The sequence below is a fragment of the Leucopleurus acutus genome (genome assembly GCF_964270905.1).
Source record: "Leucopleurus acutus genome assembly, chromosome: 10".
NCBI classification, from domain to species: Eukaryota; Metazoa; Chordata; class Mammalia; order Artiodactyla; family Delphinidae; genus Leucopleurus; species Leucopleurus acutus.
Genome location: NC_139153.1, coordinates 24214947 through 24241646, shown reverse-complemented (window position 1 = coordinate 24241646; position 26700 = coordinate 24214947). Strand labels below are relative to the sequence as shown.

Here is a 26700-nt window from a genome sequence, read left to right as displayed (position 1 = left end):
AACAACCAGCACCCAGGAAATGAAAAGCTGTCATCATCACAGTAATTCATATTCTTAATTGCATAGAAAAAAACAACACATTAATAAAGTTACTATACGTAATCATCACCTCTAGTAGGGTGTAGATTTAAAAACTACTCCAAGACAATTATCTTATTTTTTAGCTGAGGTTCTGATAGGAATTTGCCCAAGGTCTGCAGAAAATCCATTGTCAGTACATGTACATGTATTGAACAAAAGATAAAGTAAAATAAATAGATTTCGTGTTTATATCCCTTTTGTTTTGAAATTTTAGTTGGTACAAATGTTGATCCTGAGGAACAAGGTTACTCTTTTAAAACCTTTCTGAAAGATAAACGTAATTGGAAAATATTTCAGATTGTGAGAGAGCAACATTCTGTAAGAATTTGCTGCAAGATTGTGCACTGCACAGTATAGAGAAATGACTAATGACTAGTCATCTTGGGCAGCCCCTAAGATCTGACATGCTTACCGGCTGTACTTTTCAGACGTTTTTGCCTTACATGGCCACAGAGGCAGTGATAAAACTTGCCCTATAAACCAGAAATCTGATTTCTCATCCCTGTGTGCTTTTCCAAGTTTAACCTGGTTGAATCATTGTAGACGAACCACTCTCTGGCCATCCTTGGCACTCTTCGGTGCCCATGCTTGCTTTATAAACCACTTGGCACAAATATCCAAAAATGTCCCTTGAGATTGGAGGTGTTGATGGCTCGTCATGCTCAGAAATTCCCTTGGCTTCTGGTCAGGGGTTAGATTGGGGGTGGGGAAACGGACTTTGCCAACTTCCCTACTTCAAGTTAACTTCCAAACATAAAACCATCATTCAGTCTTAATAATTATGACATCTGCTACTATAGGGATATCTGCTACTATAGGAATATCTGCTGTTCTAAGGTCCTTTGATTAGTTTCCTGTAATGAACACTTAACTTACATTCTCTAAGAGAGAAGGAGAGAGAGAGATCTCTCCCGCCATGGCTTGAAACTCTAGAATAGGGTTGAGGATTGTTTGGGTAACAAATGACAGGGCTTGATGCAGTCTTTAAAACACAAAGGAAAACACGTTTTTTGCCGTTGCTGTTGTTGAAGCAGTCCAAGTCTGGACGCTTGTTTGGAGCTCGTCGGTGGAGCTGCTTTTCCTGCTCCCGGCTCATCTGGGGAGGGGAGCCCCTGGGCGGACAGTGCGTGGCAGTGCCGCCCACTACTGCTCCCACCACATTCACAGCTGCTGTTGGAGGTGACAGCTCCATAACTCTCGTAGGAAGGCGGCCCCTTTGTCTGGAGAAGGCGAAGAACCTGCATTTCTTCCCTGAGGACACGTGAGATGTAGTTTCGCTGTAAAAGTCTAGTTTCCCCTGAATCTGGTTCTTGAAAGCAGTTAGCCTAACATTCAGTAAAAACCCAACTCTAGTGGAACCCATAGAAAATTGTTTCACATGTGATTTGAGCACTAAAGTAGCCTGCAGTCGCTGTACCAAATAATTATTTCCTGTCTAATGTTAGCATGTTCCTTGTATTTATTACCAGCGGTTTACATTTCCCTTAAGTAAAATGCAGAAAATAACTACATTGTAACTGAAAATACAGCTCCCCTCCCCATCATGACCAGTTATTCTATTACGTGATCTTCACAAGTCCTTCTTACAGCCTCATAAAAAACATTGTGAGGTCTGTGAATTAAAGCAGTCTTTGATATTTGAAGACATTTAAATTGTCTTATTAATAACTTGCATAAAATAAAGTTTCCATCGTGGTAATAAAAGTAGGACCTATTTTAGCATATGCATTTTTGTCTAACTTTTCTTCTTATTACTTTCATGAAACAGAAATCACTGGGAGAATATTGGCAGGCATCTACAGTAGAGGAATGGTGAACTTTTGCTAATGGCCCAAATAAGTTCGATTTACAGTATCCAAACAAATTTGTAGAAAACAACAAATTTGTAGAAAACAAATTTGTAGAAAACAAAAATTTGTAGAAAACAAATACTTTTCAACACAGGTGACGTGTGAGAGCCTGAGTGGTCAGACAAATTTGTAGAAAACAAAAATTTGTAGAAAACAAATACTTTTCAACACAGGTGACGTGTGAGAGCCTGAGTGGTCAGACAGGGGACAGATGACGTCCTTGTCAATTTTTAGTTGGTTCAGGTCAGTTTGTAAAGATTTTCAAGTAGAAAAATCGTGTATGCACTTCTGGATTTTAACAAGTGGATACATTTGGATTTGTCTTATTCATATATCAAAGTCATCATGTAGTGAAACAGCATTACTTTTGGAGCCAAGGTACACATGACTTTTGAGTCCCACCTCCTTTATGGCAGAGTAAGTGGTTTAAAAAAAAGTAAGAGTAGTATTTCAGGACTGGGTCCACAAAATTTTAAAATACTTGCAGTTTAGGAGGTCTCTGAATTTCAGACAACTTTTGAATTGGGAGGAAAGTGTTTCACATATTCATACCTCAAAGGTGGCTAAAATAAAAGGGACTCCAATATACATGTTTATGGTTTTTACTCGTTAGTCCTAAGATTGGTGTCATTCTGGGTACATCTCTCAAGAAGTCAGCATCATAATAAATGTTACCCAATGGAGGAGGTTCAGTTTAATGATCTTATTTCAGCAACATATTTTAGAAAGATATTGGGCAGAGATCAAATGACCTCCTTGTCCACACGCCGCAAAACTTAGAGGGAGAGGTGTGCTATTTCTGAAGCATCCTTCACACACATGTTCTGTTGAGCTCTTAGAAAACTGCTGATTTCACCCTGGCTCACGGAAGCTGAATCTTTAGAAAGCCCTTTTGGGCTCATTATTTCTATCTCCTTTGGGCCTTTTGGGGTTTACGATATATCTTTGTATCGTATTAAATAAAATAATGGTACCATATACTGTGATTTCTGTTAAAAAAGTAGTCCTCCAGTTCCTCTGTCTGTAGATATGGACCCGTTTAAAATATGTGGATTTAAAAAAAATCAGTTTGGCACTCATGGCATTTATATAAAGAGGACAGGAGAGAAAAGTTAGGAAAGAAGCAGGTAAGGAAGAATGCAGGCTTGAATCAAAACTGACTCTAACAAGATATGGAAGCGAGTTTAGAAATCTTGTTACTCTCACTGGCCTGTTGATCAGAAGCCTGCAAATACAGAAACATTTATACTCTTTTAACCGTAAGAAGCCAACCACTTATATGAAAAATTCCCACACTGATAGCCGTGTCTGTTTGCCGGTTTTGCCTCAGAGCAGAAACGACAGCAGCATTTTGGAGTCAGGTTAGAGAAGATGGGCCCATGGAAGGCATGGACCCCCTGAGACTCATGGGGCACAGCATGCCTCTCCGAGTGGGAGTCTGACCACGACACACCCCCGTGTACACAGGTTTGTCTGCTGCTTCACAAAAGAGCAAGCTACATTGTGGGGCCTTGTTTTTTAACTTGCAGGTATAAAACATTATCCCGTCACCTCTTCTATATGCAGTCAGACATCACTACAAAGCAGGGGAGTGTGTGGGTAAAGATTTTGCATGTGTGCTTCCTATTCTTGAATCAATCAGGTGGACGTAACGATAAAGCAGTTATTTCTGGCAGAGTTATGAGAAATTAATTACAAAATAAAAATGAGAAAATACCGTGTAATGCAGTAAACAGGACCTCACTCGTGTGTTGGGTATTTTTATATGCACAGGTGGATTTGCAGCTGCAGTCACCACGCCTCTGGACGTGGCAAAAACCAGAATCATGTTGGCAAAGGTAAGCGGTAAAATAATGTAATGTAGACACAACAGATGCTTGTATCTGTTAGCACTTAGGGCTTACATGTTTATAAAGTGAACAAAAGTGGCGTAACACCTATGGTTAGCAGCCTTCTGCTGCCTATAGTTTCACTAATGAAACTGCCTTTGGACAAAGCAGTATCCACAGGAATCGCTGTGACTGATGTCTGGGTAGCATTTTACCTTCTTGCAGTCATTTTCACCTGTATTATGTGAACAGGGAGGGCCGGTAGGGCCTCTGCCTGGTGATATGATTTTCAGAGAATCTGTTTTTACTGGGGACAGACCCGAGGCTCAGAGCGTTGGCCTGCTTCATGCCATGCAGCAAGCATGAGGCTCTGAACTTATAAGAGTGAAGCCTTCACCAGATGACTTAGGCCATTTTTCAGAATTGTTAAAAAAGGTCGTTAAGTAAAATTGTTTTTAAAACCCTGGACCGAGGCTACAGGGAAAGGCATACATATACCTGGACCAAAACAATGAAACCTAAAAAGTCATACCCTTGTGGAAACGTGGAACAAATAAGGGCAGACTCGTAGTACGTAGCTTGATAGGGCAAAGCCTGTTTTAAATTGAACACAGTATTCTTGATTAAGTGTGTTCATTAGCCACTTAGATAAGTTTCATAATCATTACCATTCACACTGATTATTCCCCATCCTCCTCAGATGAGTTAATACTGCTTTCAGTATCTTTCCTGTTCAATAGTAGTATGTGAATTATCTGGGTTAAGCTCTGCTCATAGGCTGACAGTGAGAGAAGGAACCTAGACAAGCTACTTCTGGTGGGAAATGGGCCAACTCAGTGCTTGCTTGTGGGTTCAAGTGTGAGGACTTCTCATCTAGTGAGATCCAGAGGTCCTGATTCCCGGGAGACCCCCCAGTCTATCTGGAACTGTGTCCTACAGGAGGGTGGTGGGGAGCCGTGCATCTGAGGGTATCTAGAGCCCGCTGCAAGTTGGTTGGGGAGTTCCGTGAGGTGATGGCTTCTCTTTTGTCTTTCCATGCAGGCCGGCTCCAGCCCTGCAAGTGGGAACGTCCTCTCTGCCCTGCATGGTGTCTGGCGGACACGGGGGCTGTCGGGGTAAGGCTGGGAAGGGAGGCCCCGCCGCCGTCGCCGTCCACCCTCCTTCTCCTTTAGCCCAGCATCGGGAGAACACCCACCCTTCCTTTTGCTTGCCCTGGTTGGGGTATCATTTACTTTTATCGTACAAAACGTTACGTTTGATGTTGCTTACGTGAGATGATATTGCACAGTCGAGTTGACGCAGTGTCGTAGTGGGTGATTCCCATCTCAGTGTTAGATGGCATCCACCTCTGTGGCCTCTGCCAGGTTCTGGATTGCATCACTGAGAAAGCCGGCGTCCAGTTGTGTAAGGCAGGACGCAAGTGACGAGGAAAGCATTGTTAGAAGAAAGCGTTTGTGGTTTGGGGCACTTTTAACTCTTAATAGTTATCACTTTTAACGTAGCATAGAGCCTGACACCTCCCTTGCAGCTCACTGCTCTGCGTCATCCGCAAAGGTCTGTTCAAAATGCTATTTCAGCATTGCTTTTACAGCATGTAAACCTGTCTAAAGGTTGGGATCTGTAACAGGTAGATGAAATCACGATTCTCTCTGGAATCATCTACCAGGGATTTGATGAGAGAGCAAAGCGGCAGCCTCCTGTAGGGGACGGTTGAAGGGAGCCTAGTGACAGGGCAGGTGTGAAACAGCATAGCCACGGCGGTGCCACCTCCTCGTCCCGGTGCTGTGTCGATCATTTATTTGACTCTAGTTTTGTGTCCATTTGGCAGGTTTTATTGCAGCTCGTGGACAGTCTGGGGAACATGGGGCAGGTTGGTCAGGCCGCATGCAAGGGTATTTTGCAGGAGTTAACAAGCCCCATCCTCTATTCAAAACAGGTAACGTTCAATAAATGTGCCAGCTCTCAATGGCTGCTGCTTGCCTGAAGGACAGAGGATTTGGAGACAGGGGCTGGGTTTACCAGAAAGGAGTAACTGAGCCTTGGAGGGCAGGGTGGTAGTTTGTATGTCCTGAGTCAGTGATTTATGGCTAATAGATTATAAGTAAGTAGGAATCTGGTTGCTCAGAGCTGAGGCACTTTGATTTTGACACAGGATCCTCCTTACACAGTGAAATGGTGTGAGAGAAAAAAAAAAAAAAAGCTCTGAAGTAGCAGGGAAAAGATTCTTAGGGCTTCACATAGTGACTGGGCCACACAGAGGTATTGCATGCAGTAGATGTTCTAGGTAATAGAGTCAGACTGCTAAACTTCACTCTTATATGTTTCGATATAGTTCTTAGAGTCTGTGGCAACTACTGGTCACAGCTAGGCCCTTGACTTTAGCCTTATGGAGTCCGTGTGGAGCCGCAGCCTGTCCGCCTTTCTCGAAAAAGTGGTGATATCGGGGATGGCATAGTCGGCAGGACCGTGGCCTCAAAAACTTGTGGACAAGGAATTTCCTTGAGTAGATGATTGAAACTAAACCTTTCCTGTCCCAGTGTTGGTGTTACTGGGTGTTATCTAACCAGGCAGTGCCAGAATTAAAGGCAGAGGAAGGGTGTCATCACCATGCTGAGGGCCTATTCCTGTCCCCGCTGTCAGCCCTGAAAAGGTAATCTGGATTTTTGCCAATCTTCCAGAAGCTTCTAAAGTCTTGGGCTCTCATTAGTATGCCCAGTGTGGTCCTTAGCAGAGTATTTCAGGCAGCTAATGACAGCGTTCATTAGCTTCCTGTTAATGTGATAAAAGACAACAAGTAATTGGACCAGAGAACTGTAAAGAGAAGCAAACAAACAAAGCCTCCTGCAAACGCGCTCAGCTCTTCTGAGCAGTGGTCCTAGGCTTCCCCAGCCGCCTTCTCTGTCGGTTTTCCATGCAGAGCCCCTGTGGGTTCCTGGTGGCCCGGAGACACACCTGCCGGGTTTAACAGAGGATTCAAGCCGCCTCCCCACCTGCAACGGGCTGGTGCTGAGCCGTCGGCGTAAATTAAAGTGGTGACACTTGGGTCTCCCCGTGTTGGTTCACACGGGGAGGGACCACGTTCTGGCACCGATTTGGAAGACGTGCCCTCAGGCAACCGGGTTTCTCTGAAATAAAAATACCGCACGCTCACCGAGCCCAACAGCCCGAAAGCAGATGGGAAGCCTGTTTATCCAGCGTTGCTCCTTCCTCCCTTTCTTCGGCTCATCACCTGGCCTTTTGTTTTTCTCTCCTGTGCCCTTTATGTCCTCACCGCTGCTGCCCTGTGTCCCCCCAAGTGGCGCCCGGCCCTCTGCTGAGCGCCTAACGTTTGTCATCTCTTCCTCGTGTGGTCCTTCCAGTGCAGCCCTGCTCTGTTCCAGTCTTCGCGTCTGCGTTTGGTTGGGGCCCTCACTGTACAAATTACTCTAATGATGTTAACAGACAGTTGTCATCTAGTGAATCCATCAACTGCTTCCATCTGCCCCTCGCGTGGAGCAGCTGAGCTCATTAGCAGCGGGGAGAGGAATGACACACTGGTTGTAGAAACAAGGCAGGGAGGGAGAGTTCTGTGGCCAGCGTGGTTTCCACAGCTCAGCCCCTGCTGACCCCCACTTCCAGCACTTCTCTTTGTAGGATGGGGGCAGGGAGATGAATTTCTTTCCCGGGCAAGAAGGACACAGTGGCCTCAAAGCAGTAATTTAGGGACCACCTCATGCAAAAACACCTTGCATGATGCTGGGCTGAACAGCTTTTTTCCTTCCAAGTGTATTTTGGTCTTCTATAGAATTTTCACGTAGACAAGAAAAAGAGGTTCTCATTTCGTGCAGTATTTTACTTGACGATTTAAATCCTTAGTTAGCTAACTAAACTATGGGCCCCTTAGAAACACTCTCGAGTCCGTTTTCCTCAGAAGTCCTGAGGGCTACACACCGGGCAGTCAGGCTGGCCTCTCCCGGCCGTCACAAAGGAGCCAGCCAGGTGGCTGTGAACTAGGCCACGGGGGTTTCCTTCCTGTCCCTTTCTTGCTATGCCTCCCTTTAGCTGAGCATGGAGATTCCCCAGACTTTCAAGGCTGCACGGGCTACTGCCGGCATAACCTCCATGTCTTCAGCTTTCTTCCCTGGACCCGACCCTAAGTCTTTTTAGTTAAGGTCAATCCACTAGTTCTGACTTTGTAATTTTGCTCTCTGCTTACACAAGTGATACTCTTGGTAAAAAAGGTTCAATTGCTACAGAAACACAGGCAAGGGAAGTCTCCTGTACCCCTTGCTCCCCAGAGAAATGAGGATGCATCTCGGCCGTGTTTGTCCAACATGCAGTCACATTACACATACAGCTTTGGGACTTGACTTCTTTTAGAACCTATTTTGTATACGTTCCGTGTTGGTCCCTATGGACGGCCTTATTCAGCGGCACAGCTGTAGCAGCATCTGTGTAACCAGGGAGTAGACTCTTTGCAGTTTTTCTCTTATCAGCACCACCACAATGACCATCTTTGAACAAATACCTGTGCATCGCTCTGGGAGGGTTTTAAAGAATGACCGCCCACTTCACGTCCCCAGTAGCATTGTTCTTTTACTTTGCATTTCTTTGCTTCTTCCAAAGTTGCAACTTTGATGGTAACTGGCTCTCTGTAGGGCTTGGGGCCGGAACCTGTAATGAGGTGCTGCTCCCCTCCCAGCTGGAACCCACTCGCCTTTCTTAGAGGGGAAACCGGGAATCCATGGAGATTCGACTCCTCGCGCCGCATCACCTTTGTGGGTCCCTAAGGACAAAATGGGACGGAGTGAGTCACTGGGAGGAGCGGCAGAGTCGTCGGGAAATCTTCCCCAACAGCCAGGGCCCGCCTCAGGCTTCCGGGGAGAGGGTGGCGGGTTGCTGCCCTCCAGCCTTCCCTGGGATTCAGCCCTTTGACTTCTCTATAAAAAAAAGTCGATTTCATCATCTCTTGAAAGCAAAAATGGTGTGACAGTCTTAACAGAACTGTCGTGGGGACAGAGTTACCGTGTCTTGACTAATTGCTGGACTTAACTGTGGGTGCTCACAAGTAAGCTGTTTGCATTCAGCCGCCTTAGCCAACAAGCAGCTGGGCTGCAGCTTCAAGTCTGCTCGGGAATGTAATTTAGTGCCCATTCTGAAAGGGAAGACAGACACATTCTAAGTGCTGTGTGGGGTTTAATGAGCGTGGTGTGTTGAGTGGAGCAAGCTGTGGGTGTTGGAATTTAACCTTTTTTACATACAGAAAATTAAAAAAAAAAACTTTCCTCCTCCCTCCCCCCCCAAAGATTATTTGCAGGTGTCTTCCCTCGAATGGCAGCCATCAGTCTGGGAGGTTTCATCTTTCTTGGTGCTTATGACCAGACGCGCAGCTTTCTGTTGGAACTTGGCAGAGAGAGTCCATGAATCACAGACAGCCCCTGCCTTCAAGAAAGGGTCCTGCTGTGAGAACTGTTTCCCCTCCGGTGAGCAGCTGTTTGGCCATCTAAACAACAAAACGCGGCGCTCAAGTCCAGTTCTGCTCAGATTACGACATGGAGAACTCATCTTCCGTGCTGCAGGCTGGCCGGGATGACGTCATCGGCCTGGTTCCCAGAGTTCAGAGAGAAAGTGATGTCCACAGCGGTACTTTGAACAGTTTTCTCAGAACCCCTTAATAAACAAGTGTGGCAACGCTGAGTCCAGGCCCTTTCAGAGCCTTCGTTTGATCTGTATCTGATCTTTCATTTCCTGCCACCTGACAGTGGAATCAGCCAAAGGCAGAGATGGCTGTGATTTTAAAGGAATGGCTAGAGTTAAGTAAAGGAAGGAGAGTCGGGAAGAAAGTTGGGGGTGTGGGAGGCTTTTCTCCCCTGGGTTAACTCCAACTGCATTGGCTGACAGCCTGGTGTAAAAAGAACAACTACATACAGGTGCTCAGCCAGCATCCTTGCTGGGTAACCAGCCTGCTGGTCTTAATTACCCTCACATTTCACCTATAAAAACAATTGTATTCTTTTCCAGAGGAGTGTCCAGCGGCCCATGTGGTGTGTGGGAGAGAAACCAGTCGCAGCCCAATGACTAGGTGGGCCCAGTGGGCTTCGCGGCAGGAGGGCCGTCACTGACCGGGGCTCCTCTCCACTCCAGACCCAAAGCAAAGGGCTGGGGCCGACTTTGGAAATGGGGTGGGTTCGTCATTCCTAATCACTAAGGTTTGTTGCTTGGAGTTTTAAGCTCAACACTAGAAATCAGAGATGAAGTGGGAAGGTCACCATTTTGGAGCGCAACTAATAAGCTTCAGGTGTTAGAAAAATTCGGAAAGCCATCTCAGGAATCTAGTGGTGTCATGTTTTCCCTGGAGCAACGGGTATATATACCATTCTGCTTTGACTAAAAATGTTTTTTCCCTTTTCGGGGGTGGGGTGGGGGAAGGTACGTACTTCAGGCAGGATGACTCCCTTACAAAGGCAATCTCTGGAATGAATTAAACAGGATGCAGCAATGCTGGTTAATGGAGGTATAAAAATAACCCTGCCATACACTTAACATTTTATAAATGAACCTTTATTAAAGACACTTCAATGCCATTTGTTAGACACTTCAATATTTTACATGTTGCTTTTCAATGTACATTGTACCAAAATTTCTATAAATAAATAACTTTGTACATAAAAGTAAGTAATACTTCCTCTTTCACATTGCCTCTCAGAAGCAGCAAATTCACATATTTTGTGGAAGTGAGAATCAGTTAACTGTTGAGAACAAAATTCTAAATGTGCTTACCTTTTGGAACAGTGATGACATCTGACAGTGAAATTTAACATAGGTAAGTAACCATTCTGTCAGTACCTCCCTTCAGCTTTTTGGCCAAAGGAACTTTTGCTTTCTGAGATTTTTAAGGACCTCGTTTCAACGTAATTTTTCCTGAAATACACATTGGCACTCACAAGATGGTTAGCAACAGGTCTCAAAAAAGTGCAAATATGCCCAGAACCCAGGTCAAGGGCTCATCACTTAGAGTCCAAGCCTGGGTCCATCTGTGCGAGGGAAGGAAATGGACAGGCCTGCTCTGCACCCTCAGTAAAGACTCGCTAGCCCTGAAAAGGAGGGACTCCGTTTTTCCTCCCCCAAGGCCGATGTAATATTAATTGTATCCGCAGAACTAAAACATCGCTATTGAAAAATCCACAGGTACCAACACCAGCAGCCTCTAGCTATCTTATTAAAAAGCCTCAAATGACCATCGAAGGATACTGACAAGACCACATTCGCCTTTATCACAGAAGGAAGAGGAAAGGCAGTGCTTAATTGTTTGAACCAGTTTGCTTGTGGTGGATCAACAACCTCCATTCCATTCCACTTGTTAGAGAAGGAACTTAAACCTACGAGAAGTCCATCACTGCAGAGGAACATGACATCTGCCCCTCTGGGCTCTACGGGGAGGTCGCTGCGACGCCATCCACACACAAGCAATACTGACATGAAGTTACTTCCAATGCCAACAGAGTCTCTGACGGTAAAGCATGCAAGGGGGGGGGGTCTGCCCTCCCAAGTGCAATACCAAGCCAAGGACCTTCGCTTCCCTCCCTCCCATGCCCCCCAAAACTCCTGTGAACAAATGTGGTTTGTAGCTCCTAGGAGCTCCATCCATGCATTAAGGCACCAGAACTATCCCCCCTGCTCCAAAATTAAACAGCAACCTGGTATGAAAAATAATAGTCAAAATTGTACAGTTTTTTTCTGTTAACCATGCACTAAAGATTAAAATAGCCTCTGTAAAAGATATATATAATATATATGCCATCTCTGCAAACTCTTATGTACAAGGGTATCAAATACTTTTCTGCCTTTTGTACACAATAGCCTCTTGCATTTCTGTGCTTCAGCTGCAAGTCCTTCAAACTGCTGACGCTCCACACGGAGGTGAAAACTATGTACAAATCAGTGATGCTTGAAGCCGCCAGGCTCCCTCACCCACCTCTCCTTCCTGTAGACACCGACGCCACAAGAGCCGAGGTAGACAAAGCCTAGCTTTTGGGTGCAAACAGCAGCGGTGCGCTCCGTCTCCCGGGCGGCTGTCCCGTCACTGGTGTGGACTCAGAACCGGAGTCACAGGCTTGGGGGAGGTGTCCATTGGAAAGAAGCAAGTGCTGGCCTTCGCTGGGCACATCAGGAAAGCCCGAGGCAGCTTCTGTGAGCTCAGGCTTGCCCAGAGTTAACGCACACGAAGGCTGCAGGTCTGAGGGGTCCAGGTCACACAACCGTGCTATCGTCCAAGAGGAGGCCCCTAGACGGAAGAGAAGGAAGAGGCCACGTCAGCCCCCCTCCGGCCCGGCCGAGTCCGCGCTCCTCGCCCCCTGCTGCTGCCTCGGAAGATAGTGCCACGTTACCTTTCCCATCTAGAGGCGCTGCTGGCTTCTTCAAGGCTGCCAGCATTCTGTCGTGGTTACTGGGGTAGAGGGACCCCCTGCAGCGGCTACGGGACCCGTCAGCAGCCCCGCTGCTCTGCTGCTGTGAAGAGCGCGGGTGGTCACTCGGGCTGGGCTCCAGGCCGCTCAGGGTTCCTGGCTGTGCACTGTCTCTGGGCACAGGCTGAGGACAGAAGGCCTGCTCCTCGGAGTAAGTGTGCGTGTCGCTGCTGCAGTCGCCGCACACCGCCGGGCCACCGTGCTCTGCAGACAGAGCCAGAGACACATGAGCCCCATCGCCACGCAAGTCTCCGTCCCGCGCAGAGGACAGGCTGCTCAGCTCTGCAGCCGTAAGGCCCGAGCCCTGCTTTGATCGACCCCCCCTGCCAAATCTGTTCACAGGAAAAGGACTTGGGCAAACACCGAGCCATTAATGAAGAACAGAGCCCTTCCACGTTGAAACGTTTCGGCTTAATTTCTTAATCAGAGCATGAAGTCACACACTCTGATCTCAGGGAACAAAAAGAAAACCCATTTGCGTGACCACGCAGCATTTAGTGTCAGAAGTCTTCTGAACAATTAGAAATTTAGCCTCACAGCGGCCCTGGTGAAAAGGGACTCTGGTTTGGGCCTTAACCCTTTATTTCAGTCACTTATAAATCTAGAAAACTCACGCTCAGGCTTATCACACCCTAGTTTTTAAGAGACAGACATCCTATTCTGGAATTTAAAAAGAGGCAGGCCGGGGCTTCCTGTTTATATCTTGAATGCCAAATTCTAAGACAGTCTGACATCAATTATGTCTCCCCCACTTTCACTTAATGAGTAGGTCAACCCAAATTTTGATTTCAAGAGCAAAATACTTTTCCTGACGAAAGCATCTCATACCCATCATCTTCTGTGGACCAGGTGTGCTATCGGCCTTCTCCACCACTTTCCACTGCTCCTTCGTGTATCCGACGCAGAGCTTGGGCTGCCTGCACGTAATGCCGTGAGCTTCCACCTCTGGAAAGAGGCCTGTGTCGCTCGGACAAACACCTGCAACAGACTCCCACACGGTTAGAAACTCCAGGCTTAGTCAGCACTTCACAGGAAGCCGTGAGAACGGGCAAGGCTACCAGAACAGGGACATTTTTCAAAGTGTTCTTTCCAGTGCTGGGTTATTGGGCTAAGCAAGAAGTCCAGCAAGGAACCTTTTCGAATACTGCCTGCCCGGCAGGCAGGCCTTTCAGCATTCAGAGCCATGATGGTGAGTTCTTGGCAAGGATAAACTTGCCCCTAACAAGGGCGGCTCAGCCTCCCCTACTCTTGTGGGCACTCTGTACTCTGAGAGACTGGAACAGCAGACCTGGGCGCTTCCCCTGCACAACGAGTGCCTTGGTTTCAGTACCTGGCACGTCCTTCACTGCTCTTATTTCAGGCAGTCCTACCCTATCCGGACTAGGAGTCCCACCCTCTCCCACCCTATCCCACTACAGTGACTTCCTTGGGGACGGAGATTTTAAAACCTTGCAGAACTTGCACAGGTCAAGTCCAAAAAACCCCAAGAGAAGGCTTGAGTCATCCAGCCTGCCAGGTCACCACATATGCTTGATGGGATACCAGGCAGCTGCCCCAGGCCAGAGCTGGCAGCAGCCCCGGGGGTTGCAGCTGCACCGAGGGCTGAGGCCTTACCGTTGCTCTCGATGTGCCCATTGGCCTGGTGGCCACCCTCAGTCCTGACCATGGTTTCCTGTCGGTCAGAAAGGGTCCCCTGAGAAGAGAGGTAGCTCGGAACATCTGGTGGCACGATGGTTTCATCTGCAAGGAGACAGGACAGTCAAACACCAGGGGTCCCAATCCTTCGAGGTGACAACAAAGGCAGACACAGGAGACCCAGCAGCCGCTGTCAAGGGACACCCTGTGGAGTCTGTGCTCTGGAGAAGCCCTCCCAGGACCTGCTCAGCCTGACTCTACATCCAGGTGTGAGAGGTGTCCAAGTCCACAAAAGACAAAGCACAGCGATGGGAAGGGAGACAGAACTGAGAGAAGAAGGGACCTGTGAGGTCACTACAGCAACAGTCTACCACGTGGCAGCAAAGCAAGTGCCAAGGATGCCTCAGAAAACTGCAGAGTTCATAGTGTATTTGACAGTATTCCCATTATAAGGTGCAATTCCTGAAAGATGATAGAGTGGTGTCATCGAGACCAAAGCCTCAGCTGTCCCGAGTGACTCCACGTTCCCAAAGGTTCTAGAGGAGTTCTGAATATCCTGAGATTCTCAAAGAAGCCTCTGGCCCTGGCCTCCTTCACAAATGTCCCTGCTTTTCCCCTTCCCTGTGAGTCACCGCCGCCACAGCAGCTAACCTGTGTTAGTGACACTGTACTCTTCACTCTTCTTCCTGGTCTGATAGATGATGCACACCCAGACCAGGGACGTCAGCACGATACTGCACACCACAGCGATGGTGAAGATGCCCACAGTGGTGCCGTCCTTCCTGCAGCCCGGAGTGGGCAGGACGCTCAGCTGGCTGTGAGCACGCTCGGTGCCCAGGGCGTTGGACATCTCGCAGGTGTACCGGCCCGCATCTTCCACCACCACGTTCTGAACGACCAGCAGCTGGTTGCCGGGGGTGAAGTGGTGCCGTTCAGTGAGGATCAGGGGCCGGTCCCCCTTGAGCCAGGTGATGCGAGGGGGAGGGCTTCCAGTCGCTTTGCACTGGAGAGCCACCGTTTCTCCCACGGATGCCACGCGGTCCTCCAAGGGCACCGCCAGGGACGGGGTTTCTGCAAGAAGTCAGTGGAGGTCTTACGGTTATTCTGTGGGCCTTGGCTGCTATACCTCTGCCTTGTCTCCTGGACCAAGGAAAATCCAAGACATCAGTGAAATGCCATCTAAGATCTTTTAACAGAGTGGCAAGCTTTTCGGAAGATTTTCTACCAGAATGACTAAATCGTTACTCTTCTGGGGATGAACTAACCTCCAGCCACAGAAGCCCCTATGGTTCCCAGACTGCCCTGTGACAGGCCCAAGTTTATCCTTGACCCAGACCAAATCCATCCTGCCCGATTGGAGGGCAGTTCTATAGGTAGAGTGTCTTATACCTAAGCCCTGTAAACACTCTGCTAATTCACTGGCTATCTTATTTTCCTTAAAGAGATGGAACCACTTGTTTAAGAAAATCTTAGAAGCCTAAAATTTTACACAAAGAAACAGCCTACCACACTCACCTACTCTAGGCTTCACAGAACAGTTTGAGAGAACCTTGCCTCTAGGTACTTAGGATAAGTAAGAATCTCTCCCTCTCTCACATACACAGATGCACGTGCACACACACACACACACACACACACACACACTGAGAGAGAAGAGAGTGTGTATCTATAGTCGAACCTAGGACAGTCAGGGTGGCGTTCGCTGAAATGGACCCGGCCGAGTTCTGGGCGGTACAGCTATAAACCCCCATGTCATCTATCTTCACATCAGTGATGAAAAACACATCGTCGTCTGGCATGACATGCATGCGTCGCTCACGAGCAGCAGGGAAGTCTGTGCCTCCATCCTTCTGCCAGGCAATCTGGGGGTTAGGGTGGCCAGTGGCAGCACACTCAAGGCGGGCCATGGTGCCAGTCCGGATGGCGATGTCGTGGGGCATTTTGGTGAATGATGGCAGCACTGCAAAACAGAAGCACACAGGGTCGAGTTTTTAGAAAGCTGGAATGCAGAGGCCAGGAGTTTGTCAAACTGACCTTCCCCACCACTGCGAATGAGTTCACCAGCCTTCACGCCAGCATCTGCCCAGAACCACTCCTGCCCCCTGTAAATCAGGAGCTGAGGAGCTGAGGTTTCCAAGGGCCGCCCAGCTTCTCCTACCGGGGAAGGGCAGTGGGGAGCCAGTCCATCAGTCTCTCTCGACACACGCCCGAGGCTGGCTCTCACCCCCTCAAATGTAAGGCTTTCCTGAAACATTTCCCTACTGTCTGTCATGTCGTGATCGGTCTGTACAGGGATATCCCATAAATGCCAGGGCCTCATACTTGCCTGCCTTAATCACCCGGAGAGAGCCTAGGAAACAAGAATATCTGCTCCTGCAAGAGCTACGACGGAGAGAAGGTGACATGCCTTCACCCTGGGGAAAGCAACGGGATGGCTCTTCCCTCTTGAAGAAGACTCATTTAGGAGCAGTGGTACTGGAACCATATTCCTGTATACACCCGAGCGGAAAGCATTCCGCCAGCTTATTTATCCCAAATATTCCCTGACACAGTGCTAAGCATCCAGCCGGATGTCGGGCATCACTACTGTACCCATCAAGATTGCTTTGGTGGGGACTCTTAACAGTTCCCTGAGCTTTTGAGAAACAACGAGGACTCCTTCAGAATAAGCCAAGACAAACCGGTCAATGTGGTAAAAAAAAGTGTGGGATTTTTTTGGGGGGTCTGTAAGGGCTGAGAGACCAGGGCAGTTCTGGCACTTTTTAACTGTAATAATCGAGAAAATCTTGTTAGATTACTGGGGCAAGGGGTTAACTGCCCAAGCTGTTTATCTCTCTCTCCTTCTACCCTAAACTCACTACCACAAACAGCCCTGAAGGAGCCATCTCAACAGGCTCTAAAGCTGGCTGCCGAGTAAAACTCCTTGTCCAACACCCACAGGCCATTCTGCTGTCAGGCCGGCAGCCCTGTCAGACTTGGCCCCGCCCAGGCTGGCCCCACGGCTGTGCCGTCTCCTCAAAGGGCATCAGCTTCCCCAGCATCAGGGTATGCTTGGAATCTGGGTACCAGGCATCCTGGATTAAGGAGGAGAATAAATGGAAAAAACAAAAAAAACAAGGTTTGGGGCTACACTGTCACTTGACATAATAACTGGATTAAAAAAAAAAAAAAATCACCCCAAACGAAGAATGCACTGAGAATAACCCTACAATCTACAACACTTGTTCTGGGCCCAAGCCAGGCAACAGTACGATACAGTAATGTCCCAGTGAAGCTGGTGTTTCTCCCGTCCCAATCATTGCCACACAGGGGACAGAACAATCACGAGTGTGGCTCCGCAGAACTCTTACACCCCAATGGAAAGGCGGCATTTGCATACCATTCACAGTGAGCCGAGCCTTGTGCGAGTAGGTGGAGCCGAAGTGGTTGGTGATGACACACTGGTAGCGGCCCTCGTGCCCGAAGGTGACGCGGCGCAGGTGCAGGATGGTGGTGTACTCCATCACCTCCCCGTCCTGAGCGCGGACGTGGGCGAAGTTCTCCATGTCAGCGTTGGCCAGCACCTCGTTGTCCTTCTTCCAGGCGAACGTCATCGGGGAACTGCTGCTGCTGGCGGCTGAGCAAGTGAAGCGGACATCCTTGCCCACCACGGCTGTGGTCGTCTCTGGCTGGGTGATAATCTGTGGCTTGGGTACGTCATCTGGGGTGAGAAAAGCCAACGTAAGTAACTCAGACTTCCGGACACAGGGACCAGCTGCTGTTCACGCGAAGGAGAAACTGAGTCAGACCTGAGCAGCGACCAGTCCTTTCGGGGTCCCTGTGCACCCTAAGCTGTCAGGGACTTGCACCGTGGCTGTCTGACCATATCCAATTACAGATACGTGAATGGTGATCCCTCCATGGTCACGCTCCTCAATTCAAACACATCCACTGGTAGTCAGTTATCAAAGCAATCCGCAGTTTCCATGAGAAGACTACATACACTTACTCACTGTCACACAAGACGCACAGAGTCAACGATGAATGCAAGGGCCTCACCCACAAACTTTACTCCAAAGGGAGAGGGGATGAAGTACTTCCAGAATGTCAGAATAAAGACATCTGAAAATCTGCACCTCCTATTAAAGCAGTGAAAATATAAGCAAAAAATCACAATCAACTTCTTCGGAATCTTAGAAACTAGCTAAAGGCTAGAACAACCCATGAAGTGTTAATTCAAGAAAACACCTGAATCTCAGGAAGAAAAGTGGGCTTTATGGCATTATAACCTACCCGAAGTCCCATCCCTCTCTCTCCAGCTCTACAGTAGCATTGAGACTCAGCAAGCCTAGCAACCAGTGAGGGGGGCAGGGTGAGCTGGGCACGCCCACAAAAGCTGCATCTTCGGGGCTTGCTTTTTGTTCCACCTGATACAGTTTGCTCAGCAAGGGAAGCCCTATCCCAGGGGCATGTGGTAAAAATAATCAGCAGTCAGTGCTGAGGCAGAAGTATCAGTTGGAACCACTGACAGGCTGGCCAGGAAACTGCAAAGGAAATTGGGTGAATGAAACGTCATCACCAGGCTTTGAAAAGGGCAACGTGTTCCCGAGGACCGAGAAGGCCACCTGCATGTGCAGCGCTATGTGTATGCCCAGGAAAGACCTCAGAGGGTCCAAATTTCTTCCCTGTGACCCTCATCGAGGATCAGTGCAAACAGGAAGTGATGGCACACCCCCAACACACAGCAGAGATGCTGGGCAAAGGACAGGAGGCCTGAAGTAATTTAAGGACTCTGTCCAGTCATTAGCTAACCACTAAGCCAACCACAGAGGGACTAAAGTGGCTGCATAGAACAGATTTTACAACATGTGTCCACGAAAGTCACTAAACAAGTAAACTGTAACAATAAACTGAACAACAAACCCCAGGGGAAGACACAGGGAAGATCTGATTTCCAGAGTTGCTACACTATTTAAAACACTCATTTATCAACAAAGAAAAAATAGAAAAAAACACACACAAAGCAGTCAATAGAAACTGTCCTTGAGGAAGTCCAGATCTTGTACCTACTAAAAAAAGACTTTAAGTTGGCTTTCTAAATATGTACACAGAACTAAAAGAAACCACGTCTAGAAGGAAGTATGTAAATCCTTTCCCACCAAATAAAGAATATCAGGAAAGAGCTAGAAATTGTAAAAATGAACCCAATATACATTTGCAGTTTAAAAGTACAATAACGGAAATAAAAAATTCACGAAAGGAGCTCAACAGCTGAACTGAGCTGGCAGAAGAGTCAGGGAAATTGGGACAGGCCAACTGAGGCTATCCAGCCTGAGAAACAAAAGAATGACGAAGGTGAGCAGAGCCACAGAGACCTGTGGGACACCATCAGGCATAACAACATACAAATAATGGGAGTCCAAGAAGGAGGAGAAAGAAAAAGGAACAGAAAGACTATCTGAAGAAATCATGGCCCCAAGCTTCCCAAGTTGGATGAAAAGTTTACATCTACACATCCGAGAAGCTCAGTGAACACCAAATGGAATAAATTCAAAGATCCACACCTAGAAGCTTCATAGTCAAACTGTGCAAAGACAAAGAATCTTGAAAGCAGCAAGAGCACAGCAACTCTTCACATACGAGGGATCTTCAATAACATTAACAGCTGATGTCTCATCAGAAACCATGGAGGTGAGAAGGCAGTAGGAAGACATGTTCAAAGTACTGAAACAGAGACTGTTAACTAAATTCTATATCCAGCAAAACGATCCTTCAAACATGAAGGAGAAATTACAACATTCTCAGATTTAAAAACAAAAAAACAGGGCTTCCCTGGTGGCGCAGTGGTTGACAGTCTGCCTGCCAATGCAGGGGACACGGGTTTGAGCCCTGGTCTGGGAAGATCCCACATGCCACGGAGCAACTAGGCCCATGAGCCACAATTACTGAGCCTGCGCATCTGGAGCCTGTGCTCCGCAACAAGAGAGGCCGCGATAGTGAGAGGCCCGCACGCTGTGATGAAGAGTGGCCCCCGCTTGCCGCAACTAGAGAAAGCCCTTGCACAGAAACGAAGACCCAACACAGCCAAAAATAAATAAATAAAAAATAAAAATAAAGGAATTCCCTTAAAAAACAAAAACAAAAAAAAACCAGAGAGAATTTACAGCTATCAGACCTGCCCTACAAGAAATACCAAAGGGAATCCTTCAGGCGGAAATGAAAAGACGCGTCAGTAACTCCACATAAACAAAGAAAAAAAACACCATTAAAGGAACTACATAGGTAAATACGTAAGGACTTTTGGTTGTGACTCTCTTCTATTCCTCTTCTTTGAGGAACTCTCTTCTGCTCCTCTACTTTGAAAATATCAACAAAACTGAATAATACATAGTTACAGTAGGGTAGGGAAAAGAAGAGAGGAGAGAAGATTCAAATGCTAATCAAAGAAAGGACAATACTACCAACCTTACAGCAACAGACAATACAGAGGAATACTATGAGTAACTGTACACCAACAAATTAGATAACCTGTCTGAAATGCACAAACTGAAAGCTGACTCAAGAAGAAAAAGAAAATCTGCATAGATATAACAAGTAAAGACAACTTTAAAACTTCCCACAGAGAGAACTCCAGAGCCAAATGGCTGGTGAAATTTACCAAACATCTAAAGAATTATCACTAATCCTTCATAAATCCTTCCAAAAAAGAAAAAAAAAAAAAATAGATGAGGGGTGAACATTTCCTAACTCCATTGTGTAAGGTAAGTATTACCTGATAACCAAACCAGAGAAAACAGAAAACTGTAGACCTTTATGAGTAAACATGCAAGAATTCTCTACAGTCAGTAAAACCAAGAGCTGGTTCTTTGAAAGGGTAAACAAAATGGACAAACCTCTGGCCAGGCTCACCAAGAAAAGAGAGAGGACCCAAATAAAGAAAATAAGAAATGATAAAGGAGAAATAACAACCCATACCACAGAAATACAGAAGACCGTAAGGTAATACTATGAACAAATTCATATATGAATTTGGTACTTGTATATGCCAACAAATTCGACAGCCTAGAATAAATGGACAAGTTTCTAGAAACATACGGCCCACCAAAACAGAATCGAGAAGAAACAGATAAATTGACCAGATGGATCACTAGGAGTGACGTAGAATCTGTAAAAAAACAAACACAAAAAACCTCTCTACAAACTAAAGTCCAGGACTAGGATGGCTTCACAGGCAAATTCTACCAAACACACAAAGAAGAACTTATACCGATCCTTCTCAAACTCTTCCGAAAGATTGAAGAGGAGGGAACACTCCCAGAGACATTCTATGAAGCCACCATCACCCTGATACCAAAATCAGACAAAGACACTACCAAAAAAAGAAAATTACAGGCCAAATCTCTGATGAACAGCGATGCAAAAATCCTCAACAAAATATTAGCAAACTGAATGCAACAACACAGAAAAAAGATCATACACCACGACCAAGCTGGATTCATCCCAGGGTCACAAGGATGCTTCAACATATGCCAATCAATCCATGTGATATACCACATCAACAAAAGAAAAGACAAAAACCACATGATCATCTCGATAGATGCAGAAAAAGCATCTGATAAAATTCAACATCCATTCATGATAAGAAATCTTAACAAAGTGGGTACAGAGGGAACACATGTCAACATAATAAAAGCTATTTATGACAGACCCACCACCGAGTATATAATACTCAACAGTAAAAAGCTGAAAGCCTTCCCGCTAAAACCTGGAATAAGACAAGGATGCCCACTCCTACCGCTTCCATTCAACACAGTGTTGGAAATTGTAGCCCCAGCAATCAGACAATAAAAAGTATCCAAATCCAAATTGACGCCACCCACAAGGGCTTAACTTCCGAAATATACAAACAGCTCATACAGCTCAATATCAAAAAAACAAACAACCCAATCCAAAAATGGGCAGAAGACCTAAATACACATTTCTCCAAAGAAGACATACAGATGGCCACCAGGCACATGAAAAGATGCTCAACATCGCTAATTATTAAGAGAAATGCAAATCAAAACTACAATGAAGTACCAACTCACACTGACTTGAATAAAAAAAAGACCTTCTGTAAGCTAAAAAATAAAAATACTTATTTGTTAATAAATTATAAGAAAAAAAATCTCAACAAACATACTACCAAACCAGGGCTTCCCTGGTGGCACAGTGGTTAAGAATCCGCCTGCCAATGCAGGGGACACAGGTTCGAGCCCTGGTCTGGGAAGATCCCACATGCCGCGGAGCAACTAAGCCCATGCACAGCAACCACCGAGCCTGTGCGCCACAACTACTGAGCCCAAGTGACACAACTACTGAAGCCCACACACCCAGAGCCCATGCTCCACAACAGAGGAGGCACCGCAATAAGGAGTAGCCCCCACTCGCCGCAACTAGAGAAAGCCCGCGCAACAGTGAAACCCAGCGCAGCCAAAAATAAATGAGTAAAAGAAAAATTAGAAATATAAATGAAAAAACAACAAAAAACTAACAAACCAAATCCCATAACATATAAAAAGATGTTATACCATGACCAAGTTGCACTTATCCCAGGAATGCAAAGTTGTTTTAACATCCAAAAATGTAATACACCGTATCAGTAAAATAAAGGGAAAAAATCACGTGATTCAACAGATGCAGAAAAAGCATTTCACAATCCAACATGAAACACTCAACAGGGCTTCCCTGGTGGCGCAGTGGTTAAGAATGCACCTGACACAGGTTCAAGCCCAGGTCTGGTAAGATCCCACATGCTGGGGAGCAACTAGGCCCGTGCGCCACAACTACTGAGCCTGTGCTCTAGAGCCCGCGGGCCACAACTACTGAGCCTGTGTGCCACAACTACTGAAGCCCGTGCGCCTAGAGCCCGTGCTCCTCAACAAGAGAAGCCACCGCAATGAGAAGCCTGTGCACTGCAACAAAAAGTAGCCCCTGCTCGCCACAACTAGACAAAGCCCGCACACAGCGACGAAGACCCGGCGCAGCCAAAAATAAATAAATTTATTAAAAACAAAACAAAACAAAACACTCAAATTAGAAATAGAAGGGAAATTCATCAACTCAATAAAGGGCATCCATTGAAAACCCACAGCTAACATCATACTTAATGGTGAAAGACTGAATGCTTTTCCCCTAAAATCAGGAAAATGACAAGGATGTCTACCCTCATCCCTTCTATTCAACATTGTACTGGAGAACCTGGCCAGGGCAGTTAGATAAGAAAAAGAAACAAAAAGCATTCAGATTGGAAAGGAAAAAAACTACCTTTTTTGCAAATGACATGATGATCATATATTTAAAAAATCCTAAGGAATTCACTGAAAAACTGTTAGAACTAATAAACGATTTCAACATAGTTACAGGATACAAAATCAACATAAAATTCAATCCCATCTCTATACACTAGCAATGAAAATTTAAAAATGAAATTAAGAACTCCATTTAAGTAGCACCATAAAGAAAAAACACCAACAGGAATAAATTTAGCAAAAGAAAGTGAGACCTGTATAACGGAAGCTATAAAATTTCATTGAAAGAAAGTGAAAAAGAGCTACAAAAAGACGGAAAGACATCACATGTTCACAGATTGGGAAGACTTAATATTATGATGGCAATACTCCCCAAATTAATCAAGAGGTTCAATGCAATCCCTATTTCAAAATCCCAGTCGTCTTTATTGCATAAATGACAAGCTGACCCCAAAATTTATGGGGACATGGGAGGGAACCATAATAGAAGAGTCTTCAACCAGAAGACCAAAACTGGAGGACTATGTATGAGCTAATAAAATTGTTCAACTCTTAGAAGAAAACATAGGTGTAAATATTTGTGACCTTGTCTCTGGCAATAGTTTCTTAGATATGACATCAAAAGTACAAATGACAGAAGAAAAAAAAAAAGAAATTGGACTTAATCAGAATTTAAAACCTTTGTGCTTCAAATGTCAAGAAAATGAAGAAAACAAAAAACAAAAAAAACCCAGCCACAGACTGGTAGAAGATATTGGCAAACCTTGTATCTGCTGAGGATCTAGTATCCATAATATATAAAGAACTCTTATAACTCAACAATGAAAAGACAAATGACCAATTAAAACACGGGCAGAAGATTTGAGTAGCCATTTTTCCATGGCAGATATACATATAAGTCCACTAAGCATGTGAAAACATACTCAACATCATTAGGCATTAGGGAAATGCAAATCAAAACCACAGTGAGATTCCACTTCACATCCACTAGCATAGGTACAATTTAAAAGGCAGTACCAAGTGTTGACAAGGATGGGGAGACATCAGACTCCTCGTACATTGTTGAGGGGCATACGAAATGGTGCAGCCACTTTGGAAAACAGCCTGGCAGCTCCTTAAAAAGTTTAGCATGGAGTTACCGTATGACCCAGCAATTCCATTCCTAGTATATAACCCAAGGGATTTCACACACAAACTTGTACGGCAGTGTTCATAGCAGCATTATTTATAATAACCAAGAAGTGGAAACCACCTGATGAATGGCTAAATAAATGTATACCCATACAATGGAATATTTATTCAGCCACTTAAAAAGTAATGAAGTACTAAAAATACATAATAAAAAATTTATACTAAGTGAAAAAGGCTAGTCACAAAAGACTATGTATTGTAGGATTCCATTTATATGAAACATCCAGAATAGGTAAATCATAGAGACCTAATGTAGAGGAGTGGCTGCCAGGGGAGGAGACAGAGTGACTGCTAATGGTTTTGTGGTTTCTTTTCTGGGTGATGAAAATGTTGTAAAATTAGATAGTAGTGAGGGTTACACAACTGTTCCATGTTCTAAAAACCACTGACTTGTACACTTTAGAGGGGTGAATTTTATATGTAAATTATACTTCTCTTTTAAAAAACAGTTTTGTTTAAATATAATTTCCTTACAATATCATTCACCTATTTAAAGTGGACAATTTCACGGTTTTTCGTACATTCACAAATATGTGTAACCATCATCACAGTCAACTTTAAGAACATTTTTCATCACCTCAGAAAGAACCTCTGTACCTTTAGCTATCATCCCTCTCCCTCCACCCCTCCCCAGCCCTAAGGAACCACTTATCTACTTTCTACCTTTACAGGTTTTCCTATTTTGGACATTTTATGAGAATGGAATCATATGTAACATACAGTGTTTTGTGAATGACTTCATTCACTTAGCCTTATATTTCAAGGTTCATCTATATTGTAAGACTGATTCCCTTTTATGACCTAATAGTAGTCCTAATTGTATGCCTATACCACATTTTATTTACCCATTCATCAACCGATGGGCATTTGGGTCCTTTCCACTTTTTGGTCAGTATGAGTAATGCTGCTATGCACATTCATGTACAAGTTTTGACATGGACATACATTTTGTTTCTCTTGGGTATTTACCTAGGAGTGGAACTGGCGGGTGATATCGTAACTCTACGTTTAGCTGTTTGAGACACTTCCAAACCGTCTTCCAAAGCAGCTACGCCATGTTGTATTCCCCTCCCCCAAAGCGTAGGCGGCTTCCTCACCAACACTTGTTGGTATCTGACTTTTTGATTCTAGCTAGCCTAGTGGGCGTGAAGGGGTTATACTTGCATTTTATAAAAAAGGACTGGGAGATTCCCACAGAGCTTGAAACTTTGATCTCCTGCCAAGTGTTTTCATGATTCCCATTAGTACTTGATGATTGTTTGGGTTGGAGCCTGAGTGAAAATGCGGAGGTGGCTCTGAGAAATGTGTCAAAACTGCTACATCTCAGAATACGCCAGGGCCACAGGCCGGAGGCTGGGGGCAGCGTGTCCCAAGTCCTGCCGTGGCTCCTATCCAAAGGGAGAGGTTATGCCCTGTGGCACGAGACAGGACGGAGGAGCAGAAAGTGCAATTTCAGGGAGCTCTGTGACAACAGAATGGTCAGGGACCAGAAACCCAAGGAACAATGGATGGCACGGCTATTCCATCCTAGGCAATGGGGGGCCATGTGCACAGTGCCCATGAGAATGACAGTAAAGACAGCTGATTCGGCAGGGCTGCTACCACGTTGATAGTGTACTTAAGGCTTCCTGCTGGACTGGGTCAGGAGAAAGGAAAGCAAGCCTGCTCTCAGAAGTGATGGAGGTGCTGGTGAGTGGGCGTGTGGAAGGAGGACACCTGTATCTTGATGTCAGCAGGCACACTGGCTACTGCTGTGCCCCAAAAGTAGGACAGAGAAGTGGACCACTGGGGTCCCCAGACCCTACGGAAGCCCCTGGTTGGGAATAGCACACCCAAGGCTCAAGGCAGACCAGAGGGATGAAAGGCAGCAGGACGCACCTGTCCAGCAGTTCCAGTCAGGCCTGGGAATGCCACCCTTGCTCCTGCTTAGAGCAGAAACCAGCAACAACTCAAAATTCATCTTGCTCTTTGAACACATCTTTCTGACCACGAGGCTGCATCATCTCTATTTGAGTGTGGTGTGTGGTGCCTGTGTGCACGTACGTGTGAGTGTGTATGTGTGTGTGTTTCTGTGTTCAGATGCTCACCATTTTCTGTGCTCTTTGCAGCCAAACTTGGATCCCAACCACCCCTGGTCCAAAAGATGGCAAGACCTACATGCCAACAGTCGGGAGGAAGAAAGAATGTAAAGCTACCAGTGCCGATTCCAGTGCTTTGGAGACACAGCAAGAGCGCAAGTCAACATGAAGGAATTCTTTTTACTACAGCAGCTGTTCTCCGGAGACCCATTCTTCCTGTGTTTAACCTTTCATTCTTGGGACTGGAAAGAAACACACAGGAAAACCCCAGCCTCCTATGCTGAGTAAATTCACAGCTAAATCCGGGCACCAGCGCTGGCTTG

At 46.0% G+C, this 26700-nt stretch overlaps 2 protein-coding genes across 2 annotated transcripts in view; one reads left to right on the top strand and one right to left on the bottom strand.

Moving 5' to 3' along the window:
- The window catches only part of SLC25A26 (solute carrier family 25 member 26), a 143457-nt gene extending 133953 nt beyond the window's left edge, over nucleotides 1-9504 (top strand). Inside the window, exons 8-10 of the mRNA XM_082849210.1 lie at nucleotides 3705-3769; nucleotides 4802-4875; nucleotides 9046-9504. Coding sequence (XP_082705336.1) covers nucleotides 3705-3769; nucleotides 4802-4875; nucleotides 9046-9163 — 257 coding nt within the window. The 3' untranslated portion in view covers nucleotides 9164-9504. The remainder of the gene's footprint in view (nucleotides 1-3704; nucleotides 3770-4801; nucleotides 4876-9045) is intronic.
- Nucleotides 9505-10304: 800 nt separating this feature from the next.
- LRIG1 (leucine rich repeats and immunoglobulin like domains 1) overlaps nucleotides 10305-26700 on the bottom strand; it is a 120313-nt gene continuing 103917 nt past the window's right edge. Inside the window, exons 13-19 of the mRNA XM_082848820.1 lie at nucleotides 17219-17539; nucleotides 15518-15799; nucleotides 14491-14910; nucleotides 13819-13944; nucleotides 13033-13182; nucleotides 12127-12408; nucleotides 10305-12023 (exon numbers count right to left, since the gene is read on the bottom strand). Coding sequence (XP_082704946.1) covers nucleotides 11764-12023; nucleotides 12127-12408; nucleotides 13033-13182; nucleotides 13819-13944; nucleotides 14491-14910; nucleotides 15518-15799; nucleotides 17219-17539 — 1841 coding nt within the window. The 3' untranslated portion in view covers nucleotides 10305-11763. The remainder of the gene's footprint in view (nucleotides 12024-12126; nucleotides 12409-13032; nucleotides 13183-13818; nucleotides 13945-14490; nucleotides 14911-15517; nucleotides 15800-17218; nucleotides 17540-26700) is intronic.